General features: G+C 39.5%; 1 protein-coding gene across 1 annotated transcript in view; it reads left to right on the top strand.

The window, feature by feature from the left end:
• Positions 1 to 23,300, top strand: part of SH3BGRL2 (SH3 domain binding glutamate rich protein like 2) — a 38,958-nt gene extending 15,658 nt beyond the window's left edge. Inside the window, exons 2-4 of the mRNA XM_069011275.1 lie at positions 4,865 to 5,050; positions 17,825 to 17,905; positions 19,012 to 23,300. Of these exons, the coding sequence (XP_068867376.1) occupies positions 4,865 to 5,050; positions 17,825 to 17,905; positions 19,012 to 19,026 (282 nt within the window). The 3' untranslated portion in view covers positions 19,027 to 23,300. The remainder of the gene's footprint in view (positions 1 to 4,864; positions 5,051 to 17,824; positions 17,906 to 19,011) is intronic.
• Positions 23,301 to 23,630: the final 330 nt, after the last annotated feature.

The raw sequence follows: 23,630 nt of genomic DNA, 5'->3' as shown, positions 1-23,630 counted from the left end.
CTTTGTTCTCTCTCGCCATGTGTGGTCTGAATGGGTTTTTTTGGGTGGGATTTTGAGTTAGAAAGATGGCTGTTTGTTCTTGGGATCTGTCTCAAATGACTGGACAGTTCAGGCTAGGCTTTCAGTTCCTTCAGTTCCAAGAGAATGAGGCTGTAAAACAGTCACTAGCCAATCTCAGTCACTAGCCAATGCAGGGAGTGGTACCTGCTGTCATTCCCTCCATTTGCAGGCAGGAGCACAGAAACCCAAGGAATGCCTTACCTCCAGAAGGTGGGGGGCAGAGTCTACAGCAGAAGACCAACCTTCCACATCCACATTTTGAGCACCAGACACTCAGCAACATTCCTCCTGTTGACACTGTGAAGAAATTTGAAACTGAGAATGTGTCTGCTTGGTCCCATTTATATTAACTGGGCTAATGAAAAAAGGCAGAGAAGTTCTCTTTAATCATGGCACAGTTCCTAGTAATATTGCTACTTGAGTCATCTTGCATGTAGTAGAGTAGAAGTAGTAGTCATTTATCCTGAGTTAGATAAATCCTGGACTACTAAGATGTTTGCAGGGTATTTAGTATCTTGGTTGAAAGAGTATAGAATGATGAAATGCAGCTGACTTTTAGTAATGAAGAGACCACATGCTATGTTCCTCTGGTTCAGCAGCTGTCAGCAGGCAAGCCTGTCTAGGACAGGAGAACTTCTGAAAACAGATTCAGGAAGCACAGACAGGGAAAAAAAGAAGGAAACTGTCACTAGTTGGAAGTGATGAGAAGCTTCCAGGGATCTTTGGATAGAGGATGTAATCTGATTTTTCTGAACTTCTGCTCCACTTTGGACATGATTTATAATGGTAACATCCTCATTTTCTCATTCTGCTACTAAATGAGCCATATGATTTCTCTGCTACTGGAGATCACTGTTCAGCTTAGCTGGGAGATCTGATATTAGTTGTGTGGGAAACAGAAATCTTGGAACAGAACAGTTTTTAGTTTGGGCAAAGACAGGAAAAGTAAAGTGGCTGAAGTGAGGTGGATTCTGAACAGAAGCAAGCAAATATTTCAAGTAAAGACAGTCAATTAATTGTGGGACCAATTTGCAAAGACCAGCAGATACTCTGTTATTATCAGTTCTGGAATGGAGCTTAGAGAGGAAAACAGTCCAAAGAAACCCTTTACTCCTAAGAGGAAAGTCAGAACAGATAATCGCACTGGTCCCACTTGGACAGGACTGAGTATGTCTGAAATATTTCTACAAAGCAGTCTGAAAATGTATCCTTCTGTTACCTGTTGCAAATCAGTGTAAAGAAATGAAAACTAGGACAGAAAGACAGAATAATTTAGCTACAATAGACTTTATAAATCGGGTTACTGATTAAGTGATTAGCTCATTTTAGCAGTTTTATATATCACAATGGACATCCTATTTTTGCTGCTTTTTAATCCTAATAAAGATACCAGGTCTGAATACAAGGATAAAATTAAGATGTCACTGTGATTTTTTCCTGTCTTAGTTTTGTGAATCGAAATATAGATTAACAATAAAACCAAACCCAGAGAAATGATGTTCAGAAAAGAATTACCCTGCTAAAAATATGGGAGGCAAACATTGGATGATAATAGCAGACCATTAACTCCATCAGAGGTTTCTCACTGCATTTAAAGATCGATTAGGATCCCATTACATAAAAACTTTCCTCTGAAATGTCACAGTGGGTATATGTTCTGAAGATGTATTTTACAGTGTCTTCTGGTGTGCTGAAAGGTATTAAACCCAAAATATTTTGATGCTGAAGGAGTCTGTCGTGTAAGACTACAAAAGCTTTCCCAAAGTGGTATATGAATAGCCACAAACCAAGTTTTTCTGAACATGGTACCTCTGACAATAGGATTATTTTTTCCAGGTTCTTTTCAGTTGCATCAGACTCTGGAAGCCTTGGTAGCAGCAAGATACTTTACAAAGAGTACCATCCACCTCCGTAGTTTGTCAAATGAGGATGTAGTTTTCTCCACTGGGCTCTTGACAGGACAGGCTAGTGAGGAAGTGAGAACTGACACTGCTCTTTGTGCTGTGTTGCCTTTGCTCCGTGTTTCCTGTGGCTGAACGCTGGGAGCTTTTAGGGCTCCAAGTAAGCACAGATGAGAGTTGCAGGCAGGATTGTGAGGCTGACGCACTTCTGCGGCACAGATCCAGTTGCAGACAGAGACAAAGGTCCTGTGGTTTTCTTGGGGAATAATCAGCTGGCTTCTGTTGTGACAGATGCTCTGAGCATCCATCTTAAACAACAAGGCATAATTTAATAGGATTTTAAATACAACTAATGCTCTTGTTTCAGTTTATAGGCCTGAATCAAATAAATTGGGGAGGAGAAAATGCAACTTTTTTGGCTTGAAATTTTCAGGCTGTTTTGTTTAGTTTTATGCAGCTGGTACATCCACAGCTGATAACTCATACAGATGTCATGTAGAGAATTGTAAGGCTTATGGCTAAAAAAACTGACAACCCCAATTTACTTCACTTCAACATCTTAATTAGTTTTATAAAAATAAAATGAGGCATTAGGAAATTCATGTTTGTGGGAGAATTCTCGTGATGTGAACTGTAAAATAACAGTGATATGACTAAATCTAAGTTGCTCAGTTTACAGGCTGCTGAAAGAAAGCAGATGAAAATGGGCCCATGTGGATACATCTCTACTGGTGCATGTCCTGGTCCTGAGAATGGAGGGCTCTGGTACTCTGGAACTGTTTGAAGAATGGTTGCTGGCACAGTCAGCTTTGGCCAAGGCTAAGTTAGAGTCTCACAAGCAGCCCGTGGCCATGATTTAGATGTTACAGCATGCTGGGGATCATTCCCAGTGTACAGTTTGCAAGCAGCAGCTTTGAGAGGCTGCAGGTTTAATAGCTTTGGCCGGAGGATGCCAACTGGCCTTGGGCCAAAGGGCTGGCCCAGCCGCTCTGGAGTTTGCTCATTGCTCTGACCAGTGCAGGAGGGATTTCATGTGCCTTTTAACAGCACTTCACTTTAAGGAAATGACCTCTCCCACGTATCATTTTAGACATCTCCTTTTTGATTAACCAGACATTTAATATTCGTGCTAAGAATATCTCAGTCTCTGTCTCTTTTGTGTTCGTTTGCAGCTTCTTTTTGGTTGAAAAACAGAGGAAATTGTTTTCGTCTTTCACTTCTACATTTGGAATTTTTAGGGATGTAGTAAAAGGTGTGTTGCCTTTGGTACCACCAGTGATGATGATGAAGTGATTTTGCTGTTGTTGATAATGTGTTATTTGCATGCAAGTTTAGGAGCTGCCTTCTCTGTGAAAGTGATCCTTTCACATATGCCTAAAAAACTGTACCAGTGTGTGCAAAAAAGGGAAAAAGAATAAGATTCTGTGACACAAATTTACTGTGCAGTCGACTTGTTAAGAAAGACAGTAATTGTGTGAGAGCTTTGTATTTGTAGTTTCTTGGGATGGCTGCCTTCTTATTGCCTTCAAGGAAATAAGGATTCCATCAGTATTGCCTCCAAAATTATGTATTTTTGTGATGCATTTAGATAGATAGACTCTGTTGTGTGACAGGAGCGACTAGCACATGCATTTTGAAAATCCTCTGATTTCCAAATAGTATCTAGGTCATATGATACCCACAGGCATGATTCATCCACCTGGGCTTTATGCCAGCCAGCAACTGCATAGATATGACACTCCAGGAATACTGTAAAATTATTAAAGCTGATTGTTTTTTTCAAATAACACTGTGATGATACCTGTAAAAAATACAGCACATAATCTATGGTTTCTTTCTGAAGGTACTAATTTCCTTAGGTTGATGCAAAAAGTACAGTATGGACTGAAAGGAGTGCAGAGCAGACTCAGCTGAATGAGCCCAGGTGACTTTCCTTGGCCCCACAGACTTTCATTTCAAATGTTGCTGTCTTGATATAAAGTTCTATTTGAGGCAGACATTGTCTTTACCTGAGTGTATCTGCTTGAAGCCCAGCTAGTTCTTAAGGGCTGATCTTAATATCACAGAATTGTTAAGGTTGGCAAAGACCTCTAAGATCATTGAGTACAACCAATCTTAACTACAATGAGCTAAAAACTGCCAGTGCTCTGCCTTTGTTAGGCTTTTGTATAAAGATGATAATCTCTTGGAGGGGCAGAAACCCCCTACATTTAATACAAACCTCATGCATTTTTTTTTTTTTTTTGCAATAAAGTTCATTTTAAAGAGATGACATCATGCTTACTTTCAGGCATGTGTATTATGCAGACAGACACTCTTAGCTAAATATTCAACAAGCCTTGCTCAGGAAACTGTTGAGCTGCATTTTAAAAAATGTGTAGGTATCTAGGAAAACAAAAATGTGTGTAGCTGGGGTGGGGTTTTTTTTTCAGATGTACTGACATGTTCATCTCAAGGAACAAGTTTAGGAGTAAATTCTTCTGGGACTTGCCAGGTTGTTTAGCTTGCATTTTTAGGTGCCTGTATACTTTAAAAACATAGCCCCTAATGTCTTTGAAAATTGACAGCCTCTTTTAGCTTCTACTTCTGAAGAGACCCTTACAGATTGCTTTTTAAAAACATCTTTGGAGGGTAAAGGCTGAAATTGCCACAGCTGAATTAAACAGACAGCCCTATAGAAGTGAGATGAAGAAGTATAAGCTTTGCCAACACATAAAGAAACAGCAGTGCTTAACTTTCATGAACTTAAAACTGAAAAAAATATTTTCTCCTTTGTCTTTCTGAGTTGTGATCCTGTGAAAGCGGGATGGGAGAGGAGGAATGTTCTCAGATTTGTAAGCATATCTGTGCTATGGAGGACTTGCTCTGACTATGGTTTTTTAAATTTTCCTTCTTTCATCTAGATAAAGAAGAGGCAGCAGGATGTGGTGAGGTTTCTGGAAGCCAATCGCATAGAGTTCGAAGAAGTGGATATCACCATGTCAGAGGAGAAGAGACAATGGATGTATAAAAATATTCCTGAGGACAGGCAGCCTGCGCAAGGCAACCCACTGCCACCACAGATATTCAGTGATGATCGGTACTGTGGGGTAAGTAGCTGTTATGGTTCTCAATGGACAATATATTAGTACACTCAGCTGGCCATTTGAACTTGGGACTTGCTGTTGAGCTTTTTCTAGTAGAATCTGAATTAATGGGGCATTAGGATCAGGTAAGGATCATACAGGCAAAATTCAGTTCATTCTTCTGTCAGTCCTAGAGCTGTCTAGGGGATTCCCTCCAGGAATGTAAGAACCGGTAATGTCACATGCTTCATGTACAGCCTGTTGATGGTAAAGTGCCTTGTGAGACCACTGTAAGCTGGGGATTTGTGGTATTCTTGCTGCTTGGGTCTAGTCTAGGCACAAAAATTCAGTAGGAAGTCTTTGGCGCAGTAAATGAGAACATTGGCTAGACTGAGTTTTATTATTGTAATTAAGCTCCTTCTCTGCTGCTGTCATGGTGTAAATTTCATTTATGCTCAGAGTGTCTTTATGCAATAAGAGTGTTTAGGATAAATGAGCACTCTTTGCTGTAAATCTGACAGCAGGTTGATGGGTGAGCTGTTTTTTTGGTGTAAGCTTCTCCATCCACCAGTGCAAGCTGAAGCAGTACCCTTTGATGTGTACATCCAAACTGGTTCTGGCTTAGTCCCTGCCAGATTCAACAGTGCTGCTCAGATCTGATGAGAGCCTATTGACTGAAATGCAATTGTTAGCTTAATACAGGAAGCACATTAAAAGTGATTTAGGATCCTCTGCAACAAACAGATTGGGTATGATGCAGCAGCTAACTGGCTTCTTGAAGCAAAGTATTTAACATCCTTCCCATGTGCTTTGTATTGGCCTTACTTGTTTACCTCAACAGTATCACTCTTATCTTCTTACTTCCAGGTAAGGTAAGTCAGTCAAAGAAATGTATCTGGGACGTGGAAGGGATTTTTACCCTCCCATATGGATCAGCCCCTCACTTACAAATAACAACCTTTATACTGTTCTGTGTGATTTTAGTTTGCCTAGGAAATGCAACATTTTAAGCTGTTGTTTCTTACCCTTTGAGATTGCCTTTATACAGTGTTTTAACCTAGTCTTAGAAATCGCTGTTTGGAATTAGCAAGGCAGAAGATGTCATGCAACATGTGAGATGATCTCATTAATCTGTCTGCTGAGCTGATAGCCATTTTGGTTGAGCAGAGTTAATCCTATTACTAGACTTCACTGTCTGTATGACCATCTATAAAGAGCAAACATGCTTTGAAAGAAACTGTATTTTCTAGGATGAAGGGGAAAGTATGTGCGGGATCTCCAACATTCATGAGTTCACTGCTGCATTAATTAATGAAGTTCTTAGGTAATAGAGTGGAGCGAAACATTATGCAGAAGGCAAAGGAGGTTAGTGCTGGAAAGGGGGTAAAATATTACAATTAAATAAAGTCAACAAATCTTGCACATCTGGTCTCTCTTCGTCATTTCCACAGTGAGTGTTTTCATGTGTTTATCTTGACATAAATAACTAAAGCAGAATCCCTATTAAGTAATTTAAATTAAAAAAAAAAACACCTGAGTTTTCTGTTAGTTGAGTTTGAAATTTGTAGTTTATAATTTCTGATTTGTGTCCAGGCAATTTTTAATCCACTTTTCTCTATTAAAAAACTCTTTCTGTTTTTCTGCAATCTACAGTCTTACCAGGAGACTTTCTATGTACTTATTCTGGCTTATGCATTGTTGCTGACAATTCACACTTGTGATACAAACTGGTCAGGTCCATTGCTGTTCCTCTAAAGGTATGAGGGCTAGATAGTGCAAAGCAAAATAGGTACAGTTTTTCTTTTGGTCATGTTTTTTCAATAGAAGTTCACAAGCATATGATGTCCATGACTCAGTGTTATGTTCATAGCTATACTGGTTTTTCTGTGTTAGTATTAGCATTAAGAGTTTTGGGATTTCTTTTCTCCCTGTTTTCTCCTTAGTAGAAAACCTCAGCAATGTACAATCTTAGAAGAGATTTTCCTGGTTAGATCATCACCATTTGAAATAATCACTTTTCAGGATGTAACTTCAGGCTAGAAGAAGTTTTTGTCTTTAATGGTTTCAGTAAGTATCCAAAATGGATTTGTGTCAACCATTTGAACATCTGACAGCTCATGTAAGAGGGGAGAAAGGTACAAAAAGATGATCAATGTTTACTGGTTCACAGAGTGTCTTGTACTACAGGAGGAGGGATTCTTCTGGTTCCAAGGGACAAACTCCACGTTTCGAAGTGTGAGCAAGACCTTGCGGTTTTTCTGAATTGATGTAATTGCAGATACAATCATTAATCATTCATCATTAATCTACCTTCTCTTTTTCTCAGTCTTCTGAGATGCACTGACCATTTTTCAGTACCAAGTTATGCTAAGACGTTTTGAAATAAAGTACTTGGCAAGAACAATTTTTATTTCCTGTGAACAAGATAAGAGCTGCAAGCACATGAGAACACAAATAATTTTACTAATAATTAAGTGCTATGTTAGAGCACCAGCAATATGATCAATTTACATATTTTTGTGACTTTACAGTCTGTTGTTTCATCTTAGTGACATTGCTATAAAACTGTGTGTGAGAAGAGTGTGTACATTTCAGGCAAATAAGATGCATGGACCTGCTTGTGAACTTCAGTGATGTGGCTCTTGGGTATGTGAGTATCTACATAACATCCTTTTACAAGGTTCTCTACCCAGGCAGCAGTGCCCTGCAGCAGCCCAACTCTTTAAGCAGTAAGCCAGAAATGCTGGAAAACTGAATGTCTGAAATTAGGCCTGTGCCTCACACCTCCCTCTTCTTGAATTCTCCACAGCTGCATACAACTCTTCTTAGACTAGAAGTGACTTCTGGATCTTCCAGAAGACTGGAAATACGCACTTCCCAGTGAAACTGCACTCTTGTGAAGCTGCAAGGTAGCACTTTGAGCAGTGAGTTTTATATGCAGAAATCTGCCACTGAAGGGAGATTGCCTGAAATTTAGGCCAACCAAAATTAAAAGGAAATCTGTCTCCGGGTGGGAATTCGAGCCTAAGGGAAAATACTTACGTAGCAGGCTGACTCTTTTTTTTTTTTTTTTTTTTTTTTCCTTTGAAGCTGTTCTTATGGTTTAGAGTATTATGGTAAGTCCTGGTAGAGTGCCCAGTGGGCAACAGTAGAGACAGAGATATGTGATATTTATTGTCCTTCCTTGAAATGTAATATATGGGTGTCAACTCCAACGAAACAGCAAAGGCATATAGACAAGAAAGAAGTAAGATAGGCTGCTGAAAGAGGTGCAGTGTTCTTGGGAAACTATTCAGTGCACAGGCAATTATTGTAGCACTCATTTCTTTGCATTGTTATGTATCAGTCTCTTCTGTTTGTTTTTTTTTTTAAGATCATGAAAAGATGCATACATGTTTCTTTTTCTTCCTTTTTTATAGGTGTCACATTACAAATAAGTAAGTGGTCACTGATAAAAGAAAGAAGAGAATTTAACAAAACTGGCTAGAGGCCACCTCAGATTTTCTGCCCTGGCCTGTCATTGGGGAGTTTGTTATTAATCATGTGCCTACAGGTACAGAGAGCTTGAACTCTGTCTCTAGATCTTCAAACAACGTGGCAGAATTCACCTTTGCATTCCTGCTGTAGTGTGTTCACTTTAGGAGCTAGAGCAGTTGTGAGGCTAATTTGGTATCCAGCAAGTCTACGTTTGATTCTCTGCACCCTTGGAGATGTCTTATCTGATTCACTTAGCACCTTATTGGTCCAGGTCTGCTTTTAGAAGAGGGATGATCTCACTAGATAAAAGTTAATGTGAATTTCTCAGAGATCACATAACAGTTGTTAATGGTTGACGGTGCTAAAACTTTCTTGACTAATTATTTTTGCCATCAAAAGCAGAGTTTCCTGTATGGTAAATTTAAGCTCTGTGTGTGAAATTGTTCTTAATTACCTTTTGCAGTTCTATTGGAGCAGTTTTGGGCTCACAGGCATCCACAAACCCTAGGCTGAATGTGAGTAGAGGCCAGTGACATGCACTGTTTATCTTCCTGATTAAGGCCTTGTCTCAAATGAGGAATATAGAAGGCAGAGCTGGTGTTGGAAAGCAACCCCTGCCCAAGAGTCTTCTTCATGATAGGAAGATTCTGTTCAAACCATTTGCAAGGTCTGGTTATAACTTTCAGGCTATGCCTATGCTTTTGCCATCCACTTCTCCATTGCTTTTCTGTGTCCTGAGGAAAAGAGCTTTAGTTCTGTGTAATATGTACTTTATAAAGGGAAGCATGCTACCAGAGGCAAAGTGTAGAACAGCCAGCTTGCCCAGTGTCAAGGTTTAAAAAGTAGAAGCTCAGCAACTAAGTGAAAATAAAATAATCTGAGAATTTTATCTTCCTCAGTGAGGTCAGGACTCATTTCACTACTGTATTATAGTGCTGCTGTTTACCCTGAAGTGGAGAGAGAGTACATTCTTGTTGAACACCATGGTTTTTATTTGAACTAAATAAACTTCATTAATAGCTGTTTCAAAGGGAAGTAGCAGGTATTTTGTAAATCATCGCTTCACATAAAGATGATAGCTGTCAAAGACATCTCTGGAGATGCCTTGCTCTGTTTGCAGATTTTTTATTTCCTAAATATAATAATGTAGGGTGTTAATGTATTTTAAAACACTTAAAAGGGACTGGTGTAAAACTAGAATTGTTACTTTTACAGGATGTAATATAAAATAGTGCACATTTCTTTTTCATTTTTATCTTCATTACACTGATATTCTGCAAAACTTATTAGCAAGTATGACATAATTATTAACAATTTTGTTTAGGATCCTAACTCTCCTTTCCATGGAACAGAAACTTCCTATTGTGCCATGTTTTCTTGAAGAAACAGGTTTTATTATTGAAGATGTTGTGACTACTTTAATTAAAGTCTTCTTTAAAAGGCTAGTTCTAAAATATAGGATCAATGATATATGAGGAAAGGCCAAGAAATCTTAGTAAGTGGCAGTAATACTTTGAAGTCACATAGTATTGCACAGTACTGCTATGGACATAGCAGTATTTTGGAACAATGTCTAGAAAAGGCCATGGCTGTTGTCAGAGAACAACCAGGATGAAATAAGTAATTCAGTCCACTAGTGTTCCACTTGTGTCCACGTTAAAACGTGCATGCAGAGCTTCTGTGCAACATGGTCATTTTGTGTCTTTTAGTCATTACCTCATGTAACTACCACAGTTAACTCCCTGATGTTTCCATCTCTCCCTTTCTCAAATTCCTGTCGTGGGTCTGATTTGATAATATTCTTATCCAAACAATTTGTAATATGACATGATGAGCTGGAAGGGGCACAAAAGGTGGAGGTGATAGCTGTTGCCATCCATAATACTTATGGATTGTGCCACTAACTCCCCTGAATATTCCCCTACCCCAGGAGGCATTGGGCACTAGATTCGAGGCCTTCAGTGCTTGTCTAGGGGAAGTTCTGCTGCACTTGGACTCCCTGCCTTGGAGGTGAGGGACATAAGTTCTTAGATAGTTGGTCTGTGTACCCTGACACCATTGCTGCATGAATGGCAAACATCACATCAGCCTGAGTTTGTCATGTACTGTCCAAACAATAGAGCTGTGGCTGACATCTGCTCCCTTTTATTAAAGCCTTTGTCTCTGGAAGGCTACAACTAAACAGATTACCGAAATAAACATCTGGCCTTTAGTAGAGGAGTAACAAGTTGCTTTGTAGGGTCAATTCTATAAGCTCTTTAAAAATCCTGTGCAGAGATCTTATCAGAAGGTGAGGTAACGAAAACAGTCATGTTTAGCTTGTCCTGTGTTGTGCAGACAAGATCTTCTTTTATTTGTATATTTATATAATATTAGAAGAGACTCACACATGCACACACATTCTCCAAGGAGAGCTGTGCTGTGTAAGAGTTTTCCATTGTAATCCTAATCTGATCAGTAAATGAATGTCATCTGTTCTGGAGAACTGAACTGCCCTTTTCAGGGAGGATGTTACCAGCTCCTTCTCAATGGCATACAGTATTAACTCAGTCAGTAGCCAAGTGCTGATTCAATGTGTTTAAATTATGAGTTCCTCGCTGTTACCTGAAGGACCAGTTATGTTGCCCCTTTTATAAGAATGGAGAGATCATAATCTTATATTAAAATTAGTGACAAAGAGAAATGGATTTGAACAGCATGCCAATGGAGTGATCTGTGTTGTCCAATAATCACTGCACTTTAACAATCTGTAGGAATAGCCATGCAAGCTACATTTAGGTGGGTTTCTTGTTTTTCTGCTTCTTGGTGTGGTAAGCAATAAAGATTTGTCTGAGATGTTTAACAAGCTCACTCTTGTTGCCAACTAAAAGCACACAGCAACAAAACCAACTTGCTTGTTTAAAGAAACTTACTGGAAAAAATTTTCTTCACAGTTACTCTCTTTGAAACTTCATTAGATGTAATGTTGTCCTCATTTCAGTGCAGTAATGAAGGTATAATTGCTAATTGTAAGTGAAATCTACTTCGTGTTAATGTTTTACTTTGAACCAATGCCTTCCTGCTTCTGTTTTGTTCCTTGAAGCCCAAATAATAATTTAAGCTGATCTGTAGAACTTCCAGTTTTAACTTTGGTGTGCAGTAAATAGTTTCTCCCAGCAGTGACAGTGTTTATTTAAACAAGCCTGAGTGTACCTGCTTAACAAAATCCTGAGCCAAATTAATCATGGCAGTGTCTGTAATCACATCACTATAGTGATCTGGTTTCCCAGCACCAGGAATACAGCACACTGAAACTCTAGTGATCATCATGGCTGGGATACAGCTAGTGCTGTAGCCAGCTTGAGCTTTGTGAACTCGGCAGTTGCTGTTGAGAGAACCTATCCTGGAAGTGGGATTTCTAAAGAGAAGAGAATTCCCAAGGACCAGTGGTTTTCCTACTGTAGTAAATTGGCATAAAACCCACATGAAGGCCAGAAGGACCTAAGACATTTGTGTCAGATTTCCTGAATGCTTGTCCAGTGTCTCAGAGACTAAGCCGAGGCTAGTTTTCTGTAGCATTTGGGCAGTGGATAATCTTTGGGATTTCTGCATAATGTAGACATTAACAAAGTTCACCTGTCTTTGATTGATCTGGTTTTAAAGAGCTGCAAAGCAGCCACAGCACCTCTTAGTTTCAGGATAAACTACAAAGATTCAAATTTTAAAAACAAAGCTGTGTAAGTGTGAGGCTTGGAAGCTTGGGTAGTTTTGGTTTATTTTTTTTCCCCTTTATCATCCTACTTAATGGACAACATCACTTGGCTTTGCTGATTATTGGAGGTTGAAACTTTCTTTGAGGTTCCTTCCAACCCAAGTAATTCTCTGATTCTATCATAATTTTAAAACTTTGTGTATGGTACACCTTAAGATTAATATAAATGGCTTTACATGTGTGAGACTGAAGGTCCATCAAGCCCAGTTTTGTCCCAGCTGTGGCCATAAGCCTAGGAAAGACCACAAGCAAGTCAAGATATAAAATGCTTGAGTATTTTCCTTGTCTCTAGTTATTTTTCTGAAATAAATGTCACTTTAACATATTTAGTAATTCTTACTATCTTTTTCTTTCATGAACTTGAACCTTCTGGGGAAACATTTAGCATCTTCTGGAAATGGATTCCATGTGTCATCTAGTACCAAGCGTCCTGCCACCACAGTGAGCTTCACAGCCTTCCTGGCCTTCCTCCCATTATCCTCTGGGGTAACTTTGGTCCTGAAGACCTTTGCAGCCACAGCTAGCCTCTCTATCCCAGTTTAGAGTCACTCAGCAGAAGCTGGGAAAGCAAAGCAGAGCTTTAGGCCACACAAGGTCAACAAGATTTTATTTGTTTATAGGTGAGCTACAGACAAGTAGCTCACCTACAGTGGCTTCAGTTTATTTTCAACAAAGCAAGAGCTTATTAGGTCAGCTAATCCACTTCCTAGCAGCTCATTGAGCATATTGAGCTGTAACTGTTCTGGTGTTAAAACACAGAGGCTGTATCCTGCTCAGGTTACATGGTGGGTGCAGGACCTGCCACCAACTTTAAGGGTGAGGAGCCATGCCTGAAGCAGTCAGCTAGTTGTTATCCTGTTAAAAAACCCTTTCTATGTTGAAATAGCTTTTTTCTTACCTTCTTTATCCTTCTGTCCCTTCTTTATCCCCTCAAACCATCCTGAGATAAATTTTTTTCTCCTGACATTCATCTTTCTTGGTAACATTTCATACCCTCGGTTGTGGGATTTATCATCTGTATTTTTGGCTTTTCAACTTCTCCAGAGGGATTGAGCATCTCTGCATCGCTGATGATTCATGTCCACTGTCTCCATGTCCTACTAGTTTTAGTACTCAGTTTTTAGTCAGTTTTAATCAGCTAGTGATGTTGCCAGAATTTTATACATTAGTGAAGTGTGATTAGCAGCTCTGGAAAGCACCAAGCTTCATAATTTAAAATGCCACAGTTAAAATTATATTTGTACACATAGTTGCCTTTTGAAGTGGGGCAGTGGGTAGCAGCTTGCCATACTTGTGTATTTTTAGGTTAACAGCTGCTCTCTGAGTGCCTTCCATTGTCAGTGGGAGCCACTTCCTTGCACAGGGGCAGGACAGCACTGCTCCACTGATCCCAGCGAAGCCACAGCACTGCCTGGGTAGAGCTGCTTGGGACAGTGACAAGAGGGTTGTGGTAACTTGCTGCTGGTGGTGAAGCATGGTGCAGAAAGAGGGAACCACTGCCTTGCCAAAACCAGTGAATGGTGGCGTCCTTCCTCTGTGGGAGGGAAAATGTGCCAGAGAGTTTTCCCAAATGGAACCCACTGGGTCGCCATTGGAGTTGGGCTCCTGCCTAGGTATGAAATTCTCAGCTTTCACTGAACTTGCCCGATTTTCCTTCTTCAGCCTCTGCATCTACTGCTGGTAGCAGTGTGATGTTCTTTATTGAGATAATAATTTTCATGTCCTCACCCATGGTTTTAGTGTCTTTACATGTGGACCAAATCTGCACAGACTTCCTCTCCTTCTGATGGTAAGATCAAAGGCAGGGTGTTTTTGGAGCATCTTTTATCTTGCCTGTGTTACAGGAAAAGCCATGGATGCCCACTTTGAACTCCTACCACATGCCAAAGCACAGCCATTGAGTCATTGAGATCATATTTCTCAATAAACCCTTAAGAAACTACTTTGCTAAAGTGATTTCTTAAAAATTTTAGAGGACTATTATGCATTTTTATAACATTTTTTGTTTCACATTTGAATATTTTGAGATCATATGTTTTAATTGCAGACATCACTAGGAAAATTCTCCTATTTAAAATCTCCTATATCTAAAAAAGCATGATGTTTCTTCTCCCCCACCACCCATGAAAGTACGTGTCAATAGCATTTAAATACGTTTTTGCAATGCAGATATTTCAAAATATCAGGGAGATTGCTTCTGGTGGATAATCTCTTGAGGTTCTTAAATATTCAGGTCCTTCTAAAATGAAGCAATCCACTGGGTTTTGTGCTCTTTCAAACACAGGCTTACTCAGTTTAGCTCACCATTTAACCTTCACAATTTTTTCAGTAAGTGAATCCAGGTTTGTTAATCAGTAAAAATGTGGGAAAAACTAAATACTAAATCAGGACTTGGTAATTCTGAAAGTAAAATAACTATTACTTGAAAACAGCTTTTTATTATTAAGTTGCTTTACAGAGGTTAGGTTAAACAGATGTTCACAGATTTTGGTGGATTAGCTGAATGTCAAAGTCATTGTCAGAGCCACAGGTGCAGCCTACTTCCTTATGACGTTATTTTCAGTCTCTGAGTCCTTCTCTGCTCTGTTTGCTTACCTGTTTATTAACAAAGAGTGAAAAAAACATCGTCTTAGAGTAGTGATACTTCTAGATCTAATTGAAGTACTGGGATTAAGAGACTTCAGGAGAATGCCAGAACTTGAAAATGGTGCTGGGAGATGATGATTTCACCCAAACAAACACAGAACCTTCCTTGGACAAACTGTTGAGAGAAAGAAATGTCTGGGGGTTAGTGAAGACTGGCCGTGTGCTTAGGAGGGAGAGTGCTCTTGGCAGGGACCCAAAAAGGTGTCTGCCACAACAGCTGCATGCTTGCAGGTTGGCTGCTGGTAGTTTACAGGGCTGTAATGGGCATCTTCAGGCAATTTAGACTGGCCCTGATGTTAAAGAAAGGGTCCTTCTTCCTGTGGGTTGTACTCATCCAGTGCTGCCCTACCTTCAGCTCCAGAGACAGTGTGACTCACTTGTCGATGAACCCAGTGGAGCAAATGGAGGTTATTTCTCAGGTAGATCATGCGCTGTCTTCTCGTGTGTTGCTCATAGAGCCCGTGTCCCTCATGGGTTTTCATCTGCTTTAGAAGAGTCAGAACAGACCTGTTCACGTTTAGTAGTGTCCATGCAGTTTTTGAAGTCTCATTCTTAGGGGTCAAGGGCTGATCAAACATCTTTCTGCAGAGCTTCAGTATTTATTGCTCCTCTAGGTATTCAATGATTATGTTGTCCCTTTTTAATCCATGGCAATGTTGGGATTCCTTTCAGTAATCTTTCATTTTACATCATGGCTTAGTTGATTTGCCTATTTTACTTGGATTTACTTTCTGGTAATTAATTGGAAATTTTGGTTGATTCGTAAGTTAACATATGCCATGTTTTAAGAAGAAAACAACAAAAAGTCATCTTAAGAAGGTTTACTTTTTCTTCTTACGTTAGCTAATATATCTGAGGACCATTATATACTCCTGCTGGCCTCTGTGTGCATTTCACAGATGCTTTTATTATAGAGGGTCAGGCTGGGAAACTGCCCCTGTGCAGCTATGGGGTGTGTTTTTGGGGGGGCTGAGGCTGTTTGAATAATTATGCATCTGCAGAGCATCCCAGTTCACACTGATATAGCAGTACATCATTATTAAAATGCTGAAAAAGCATCTTCATCTAGTGCATCATAAAGGTTTTAGGAGAAATTCCACTCACCTGCAGAATAGTTATGGATCTCATGGGAGGTGTATTATCCTTGCTATGGTGTCTATGTATTTTCATTCCAAACAATCAATTTATGTTGGTGGAGGAAAAAAAAAAAAAGAGTGAAGAGAAGTTAATTCTTTATCTACAAGCACACTCTTTCCTTACAAAGTTATTTAATGAAATACCTGTCACTTTTCTGCAAGGACATGATTTGGTGTATCTTATAGTTGGGTCTGGCAGGTGGAATGAAGAGCTATTGGGGATTCACACTACACTGTGAAAATCCAAAGGAATCCTGGGAAGCAGAAAGCTTTCCCAGACCACTTTTGCTTCTTGCTTAGGATCTGAGAAGCCAAAATGTAAACACAAATGAATATTGGTTAGGCAATCTGCTTGAAAGATAAAAGAAGGTTCCTAATCTTTGCATATCCTGTGATTTCCTTCCAAGACTAACCAAGACAGAGAAAGATTTCTTCTTTTCAGTTAGAGCTTCTGTTTGTTGCCCCTGGTCTCTTGTGATTGTGGGCTGTTTCGAGAAGTTAGAGGTTCAAGAGAATGCAGGAGTGGATGGAGTCAAGTGGGCAAAGCAGCTGCTGCTGGGGGAAAATTGAGGTCTAATTTCAGGGAAAGCACCTTAATGTCCCAGCCAAATCCAGGACAAATTAACACTGAGAGAAGAGCTCTCAAAAAGTAAGGAGAATAGATCTTAGGAGCCAAAGAAGTGCTAACTTCAGGGGTCAGGTGCATTGGGAATGGCTGTTGCACAGATGGGAATCATGTGGAGGCACTGAGACTGCCTGTTATTGTTCTATATTGAAAGCATGTATGTGCACAGTCAGTATCTTGTTGAATACTTTCAAGTTAAGCATAACTACTAATCTTGAATATTTAAAAGATAATGGCTATGAAGTGATAAGCACATACCTGAAATTTCCAAACATTTACAGAGTATTTTACATGTCAGGAGTGGTTAAGTAAGGATTGATATTTCCATTTTGCAATTACGTGGTGGAGGAAAAGAGTCTAAGCTGGAGGCTATATCATTTGCTAGTGGTCATAGAAGAAATCTCTGCCAAACCATGAGGAGCACATGAAGCTTCTTGCCATGTGCCTAATCCATTCACTAAACTGTGCTCTGATTTTCCCTATTTTTTCCCCTTGAAAACTGAGTATTGTCAGCTCATCTGATGATACAAGAGTAGCAGGTGTCCAATGTAATAACCAAAACAATAAAAGTAGTAGTAACACTTTGAGATCAAAACTCCTAAAAGTAACTTGATAATGAAGCCTGTTATTTATCTTTATATATAATGAGTTTATTTATGGTAACATATTTAACTATGTTGTTGTTCAAGACTGAGATATAATTGATGATTTCAAGGGATACAATGATGATGAAATCTGTGTTCTACCACAGAAGGAATGAGGAATTCATCTGCCTTAAGACTTCTTGGGGGTTTCCATGTTAGGAAGTACTTTGTTTGCTAAAAGACAAAAACCCGGTCAGAAACTTATTGCATTGCCAGGCACTTACATACCTTTAAAATATACCCACAATAGAGTTTCTTTTGATGGAGGTACATGCTTATACTTTTCTGTCAGAGAGATGCTGAAGTTAGAGAATTGATGTGGTTTTCTTTGCCGCTGTAGTCTGTAGTTTGTGATATCACTGCAGTTTAGGTTTTAGGTTTGGAGAGGAGAACAGGGGTAAGTATCAATATTTTTCTGAGCATTATTACATGTCACCCTTTAGACTAATACAAGGTGTGGTAATATCAATTAGGAAAATATGAATACGAATGTTGACTCATCTTCTTTTAATTCTCTAGGATTACGATGGTTTTTTTGAATCAAAGGAGAGCAACACTGTGTTCTCCTTTCTTGGACTGAAACCAACTTTGGCATCAAAGGTCAGTGTAGTATTGCAGATTTTTCATGGAACTCTTGAAATGTTGAGATTGAATGTTTTTGAGTGGAAGGAACCCTGTGTGTTTGGATGCACTACTGCTCTGATCCATACCTTGTCCATATCAGCTTCATGCTAATGAAGTAATCAAAATGGTTGTAAGGAGAGTAAAGCATTTTAAATGAAAACAAGCATATATGTGGGAGTAATTTGGGACAGTAGATAAACTAAGTTTAAAGACTACATTCTCCTTCACATGATCAATCTAAATTGCAAGCAACTGGCTTAATTATAAAAGGAGACAAAACTAGGATCTTGATCACTGGACTATCTGCAGCCTGGCATAATAGCTCAGCATTTTTATTCATTAGGCATTAATTTTTTTTTTTTTTTAATGCTGAAATGCTGGAGCAGTCAGAAGTTATATTAACTTTTTTGAATTCAGTTTTAGCAAACACATATATACAGGCCAAAACACAAAGCCAGGTAACATCTTTCTGTTGAGGGCAGTATAATAGAGGAAATTTTACTGCCATGTGGAAATCTGGACACTTGTTCAAACAGGCTGCACGGTACACCTTTTTGCAGTAGATCAGATACATAGGGGAGGATTTTTCTTCCTTTGGATACTGTATAGATATATTTGGTACTAGTACTGTTTCAGGCCTGGGTGGTAGCTCTTGGGTATCTATAGAGTTCTTCTTCTGCCAGGAATTCATTTATTTCTGGACCCCTTGAGGGACAGGAGTAGGAAGGAGCCTCAGCAGAGAACCACAGAAACAGGTTATTTTGGCAGCCTGCCTCACTTTATAGCTCGGAGAGCATGTCCTAGGAAAAAGATGATGTTATGAAGCAATCTGAAATAGCAGCTTCTATGCAGCTCTGTTACTAGAAAATATGATGTTGGAGGCCTGGAGGGCTGTCTCTATAAAATTCCTGCTTCAGTCTGGTGGTACTTCAGAGAGATATATCCTCAGCTCCTCTGTGGTCCAGGGTTAGGGTCACCTTATATGCAAAGGTCACAGGTACAGGAGATGAAAATGTATTCATAACATCAATATTATGTTAATAATAATAAATAATACTCTTTATTTTTTCTTTTTTCAATAGGAGTCAGAACCCTAGAAAGCCCACATGAAGTATCAACAAGCACATTCCTGAATGAATGACTCTGTTCTTCAGCACATAACAGCTTCCCTAATGGATCACTGTGATAGAGCAAACATGTATCATTAGTAGTAGTCTGCTTGCCATGAGATGGTGCTCTCCAATAATGTGGAGCTAATAACACTCATATGAAATAGGATTAAGGCTGGGCTACTCATCTTCCTTTGTAAAAATGCTCACTGTTGATGTTTCACTTTTGTCTTTGGATTGCTTTTGCAACTGGCCCTGATATTCTAACAGACACGTATGTTTGAGAATGAGTGGAAGTGTAGGGCTTCTATCACTCATGGGTATACTTATATAGTCATATTCCTTACCTTTTTTAATTCTTCCCACTACTGTAGTTCAAATTAGCTCATCATGATAGTTAAAGTGCTGGTGGTTGTTATGATGTTTGGGCTGGCTATGATCCAGAAGATAAAAAGTATCAATCTTGAGATCTCAGTCTAAGCCAAAAACTGCTGTATTTTTCCTCTACATTTATTTACTGTGATGCTTATTCTAGATCATGGTTATTTTAAGAGACATGGGCTGCTAATCTTGTTAATGAAGACTTGATTTGTCTAATGATGCACATTGCAACTGACTGTTTAAAACAAGTTGCTATCATGAAGGAGGTGCCAAAGTGAAATATTTTGACATGTTTCCCAATGCAGGTGAAATGTTCAGTAAAATACTTGGTGGTACTGGGGAGTTCTGAAGAACTAAAGGGGTCTCTTAGCTAATGATAATATGAAGTTCTTTCTTAACTGAGAAAGTCTTAACACCCAGTGTTGGAGCTCTAGAGTTGGACTGTCTTAAAATGAAATTTTGCCAAAACCTTCAGTTTACCTTCAATAACACACAGCTCCACCACAAGCCACATGAGAGTCAGGGGGATGCTTTGAGAGCCAGGTTTCAGTCCCATGATGGTTAAACACTCCACTGTGGTTCAAGAGCATGCCTAACCTGCCTATCTGTTGTCCTGGTTGTATCCCCAGATGTGGTCATGTGGAGGTGCCTCCAAGACAGTGAGAAAGCTGAGTGTGTGCTTTGCTGAATGAGGCAACAGGGGTTGCTCAGCTGAGCAACAGGAGCCAAGTAAAGGAGGTAGAGATTATTCCAGTGGGACTGCTTTGATCCACATAGCAGAACTTAGGCCCATGAATTGCCAATAACCATTACAAAATGCACTCTAGACAGAAGTAAAATTGCATTATGCATTTTGAATCAAGTCTGGCTACATAAATAACACCTACCCTGTAATGTAGCTTTTACTCAAGGGATTTCATACTGGCGAGGTAGTGCCATCACAGTGAATGTCCTTATGTATTTGGGTGAATGAAAGACAACCCTGTGTGGAAAAGCTTCTTTGCAATCACAGCATCACTCAGACCATGTGGTTTGAAGGAAGCCAGACTTGTAAAAAGTGTCAGAAAGCAACACTACCACAACAAAAGCAACACTGTGAAAAAAAATCACCTGTTCTGTTGACATCAGTAACCATGGCGTACTAGACATGTCAGCTGGAAGGGACAACTGAAGGTCATCTGGTCCAGCACTGTCAAAATCAGGCCTAAGAACCACACTAGCTTGGATCAGATATGGGTTGGTCTAGCAGAGCATTAAGAATATCCAGAGATGAAGATCTCATAACTCTCTAGGTAATCTGTGACATTGCTGCAGTGCTTTCCTAGTGAAAACTTTATTTTTTGAAGTCCAGCTTTGACTCCTAGGCTTTAATTTGAGGCTGCTGCCTTTGCTTTGTGTTTTTCTGGCACTCTCAAGAACAGATTGGCACCATTCTTTCTTTAATGGCCTCAAGATAGTTGAAAGCTACCACTGGATCACCTCTTAGCCTTCTTCTTACCTGACTGAACAAACCTGGCTCCTCAGTTCATCTAAAGGGCTAGATGGAGCAAGAGCACACACAGATTTTGAAGTCCATGGTTGTATTTACTGGTCCAAATCTTTGCCAGAGCACCTTCTCTAGAGGAATCCTGAACGGGCATTGATATATGTATGTGCATTTTTAAGAATTATGTTGTCTGTGCTAAGGTACTGTGACATTCTTGTAACCAATCCCATATTTTCATGAGACTTGAACTATAGGAAGGAAATATGACATGAGGTGTAATTATACATTGTTAACTTCACCAAGTTCAATATAACTATTCTTAAAAAAAAGTATTTAACTTTGTAAATGAATACAGATATAAGTTTATGTAATTTTGCAGTTGATTACAGAGAAGCCATCCTGGATTTATCATGTACTTGATACGTTGTAAACTTTGAGAACTGCCTGAAGTCCCAGATTTGAAAAATGTACTGAAGTGTGTAAGCATATGCACATGAGTAATCCTGGGTGAAATCCCAGGCTTACTGATGTGAAAGGAAAAACCACACTGATTTCTCCAGGGATGAAATCAGTTTCACAAACCTCCTTTTGAATTTTGATAATTGTAGAATAGAAGGCTCTCATTTAGTGGAGAGTTAGTCTTGTTTCAGCTGTTAAGTAAACCTGGCTCATTTCGGAGCACACATGTGGGCATAATCAGTTGTATGGAGGGCAACACTAGCTCCAAAGATATCCTGCTTGCTTGTATGGATTGGCAGTGTAAGTCCCTTAGAATATGTGCTTTTGAATTATAAATGGCTAGTTAAAAAAAAAAAAAAAAAAAAAAAAGAAGTATATATGTTTGGATGTGAATTTTGTCTGTTGTACAACAGCCTTATTTTTGTAACTAAAGCAAGTAGACTTCTAGTTTGTTATGCAAGATGATCTGGAATTTTTTAAATCAGTTTTGTAGTAAAGAAATGTAACTATCAGGTAACTGAAAAGGTCTGGGGAAACTAGAGACATTTATTGAAAGAAATAGGAAATCCTTAATTATTTTTAAAATTTTGACATACAAAGTTATGCTTAAGAACCAAATGATCCCAATTTCTATCTAATACTGATAACTACCCCACTTTCTAAAATGGAGAGCAGTGTGAGTGAAAATGTTAATCTTTGTACCTAGCTAAAGTTGCTGTGTGGGCTGACGTGCACATGCACATTCACTGTATCAGTGGCTTTGATAGAGGTATTTTTGTTTGTGCCACACACTACTGGATAGTGCCTTGCCAGAAAAAGGACTGTTTCTGTAGGGTCTTCTTAGATGTGCTTAAACTTTGAACTGAGAAAGGGGTAGTTTCTATATTGCTATTTTTTTAATAACACAGTAAATTTATTTTGAGGCCTGAGTCAAAAGGCACATGCTTTGTAAGACTGAAACAGTTTTTGATGAGTCTTCTGAACTCTTGATTTTTCCTAGGTGACTTTTTTTTTTTTCCTTTTTGTTGACTATTTAGAATCAAACCTTCCAAGGGACGTGAATCTGGACTAAAGCCCATAAGTTTACACTTACTTTAAGATAAGTATCTGATTCTAATGTTGAGCAGCCCAACTCACTAAAGTGAAGAGTAGCTGCCATGCTTTCAGTGGATTTCTTGGTTGTCCCTCTCTGTCCTTTTCCATCATCAGGCCATTTATTTGAGGTGTCCTATTCAGGCAATACCATGGTTCAGAAGCAGGACCATGTGGCCCTTCACAGAAGTGCAAGAGTGGAGTGATCACCAAGAAGATGCCAAATCTCATTAATCTTCAGTGACTTATTCACTGATTTCACTAGATCTTGGCATGAATGGGAGGAGTGGAGTGGGAGGAGGATGGAACCCCATATATTCACCCTGCACAGAGAGCAGGAGTGGAAGACCCAGTGCAGAATGGCCCATGGCTTGTTCTGGCACCCTGAGCAGTGGCTCTCACAGGGGCCCTTGGCTGGCAGTGCCATGTGTGACACCACCCAGCACTGCTTTCCAGGACTCCAGCTGCATCATGGCCTATGCTTCACCCTCCTGCTCCCTAAGGAATTTGGGAGGGAGAACAGAGAACATCATCTTGAGAGCAGTCCTTCAGCCAGGGCAGATCCAGCTTACTCCCTTCTTCCTAATCTTTCCCTCCTCCTCATGTGTGTCATCCTGTCCTGTGTAGACCTACCTGTGTGCACAGCTTCCACTCCCAGCCACCCCTGGGAGGTCACAAACACCCCTGTAACACCCCTGGGAGGTCACAAATGCAGAGCTGCTGTTCCCCCTCATGGCATCAATGTTCTGTAACTCTGTAGGGGAGGGAGCATGTTGCATCCTAGGTCATGTACACATTATGTATTAAACTGTGTTCATCTAATAAAAAATTGTAATTCAGAAAAGACTTTTGCACTGTGTTGTATGTGCTAAAAGAAACAATGAAAAAATGTGAGTCTTTATTCTTGCTGCACTTTGCTCTGGTGACAGCCTGGTGCTTTGGTTTGGGCAGCCTCTGCAGGTGGAAGCACTGCAGAACTTTTCACCTGGGATGGGTGAGCCTGATTATGTAAGATGTTCATTGGCTTTGAACCCTGGTGGCTGCATGGGAATTGCAATGTGTCCAGAATACCTGCTGCTTTGGAGTCTCCCCAGGTAAAGAGCAATAAAGAAAAAAAAGAAAAAAGGGATGATTTATTGTCTTCCAGCTTTTTTATTTGGGTTAGCTGATAAAT

This window comes from Aphelocoma coerulescens, chromosome 3 (genome assembly GCF_041296385.1).
Source record: "Aphelocoma coerulescens isolate FSJ_1873_10779 chromosome 3, UR_Acoe_1.0, whole genome shotgun sequence".
Classification (NCBI taxonomy): Eukaryota; Metazoa; Chordata; class Aves; order Passeriformes; family Corvidae; genus Aphelocoma; species Aphelocoma coerulescens.
The sequence above is the reverse complement of the archived record's forward strand: the minus strand, read 5'-3'. Positions and strand labels throughout refer to the sequence as shown.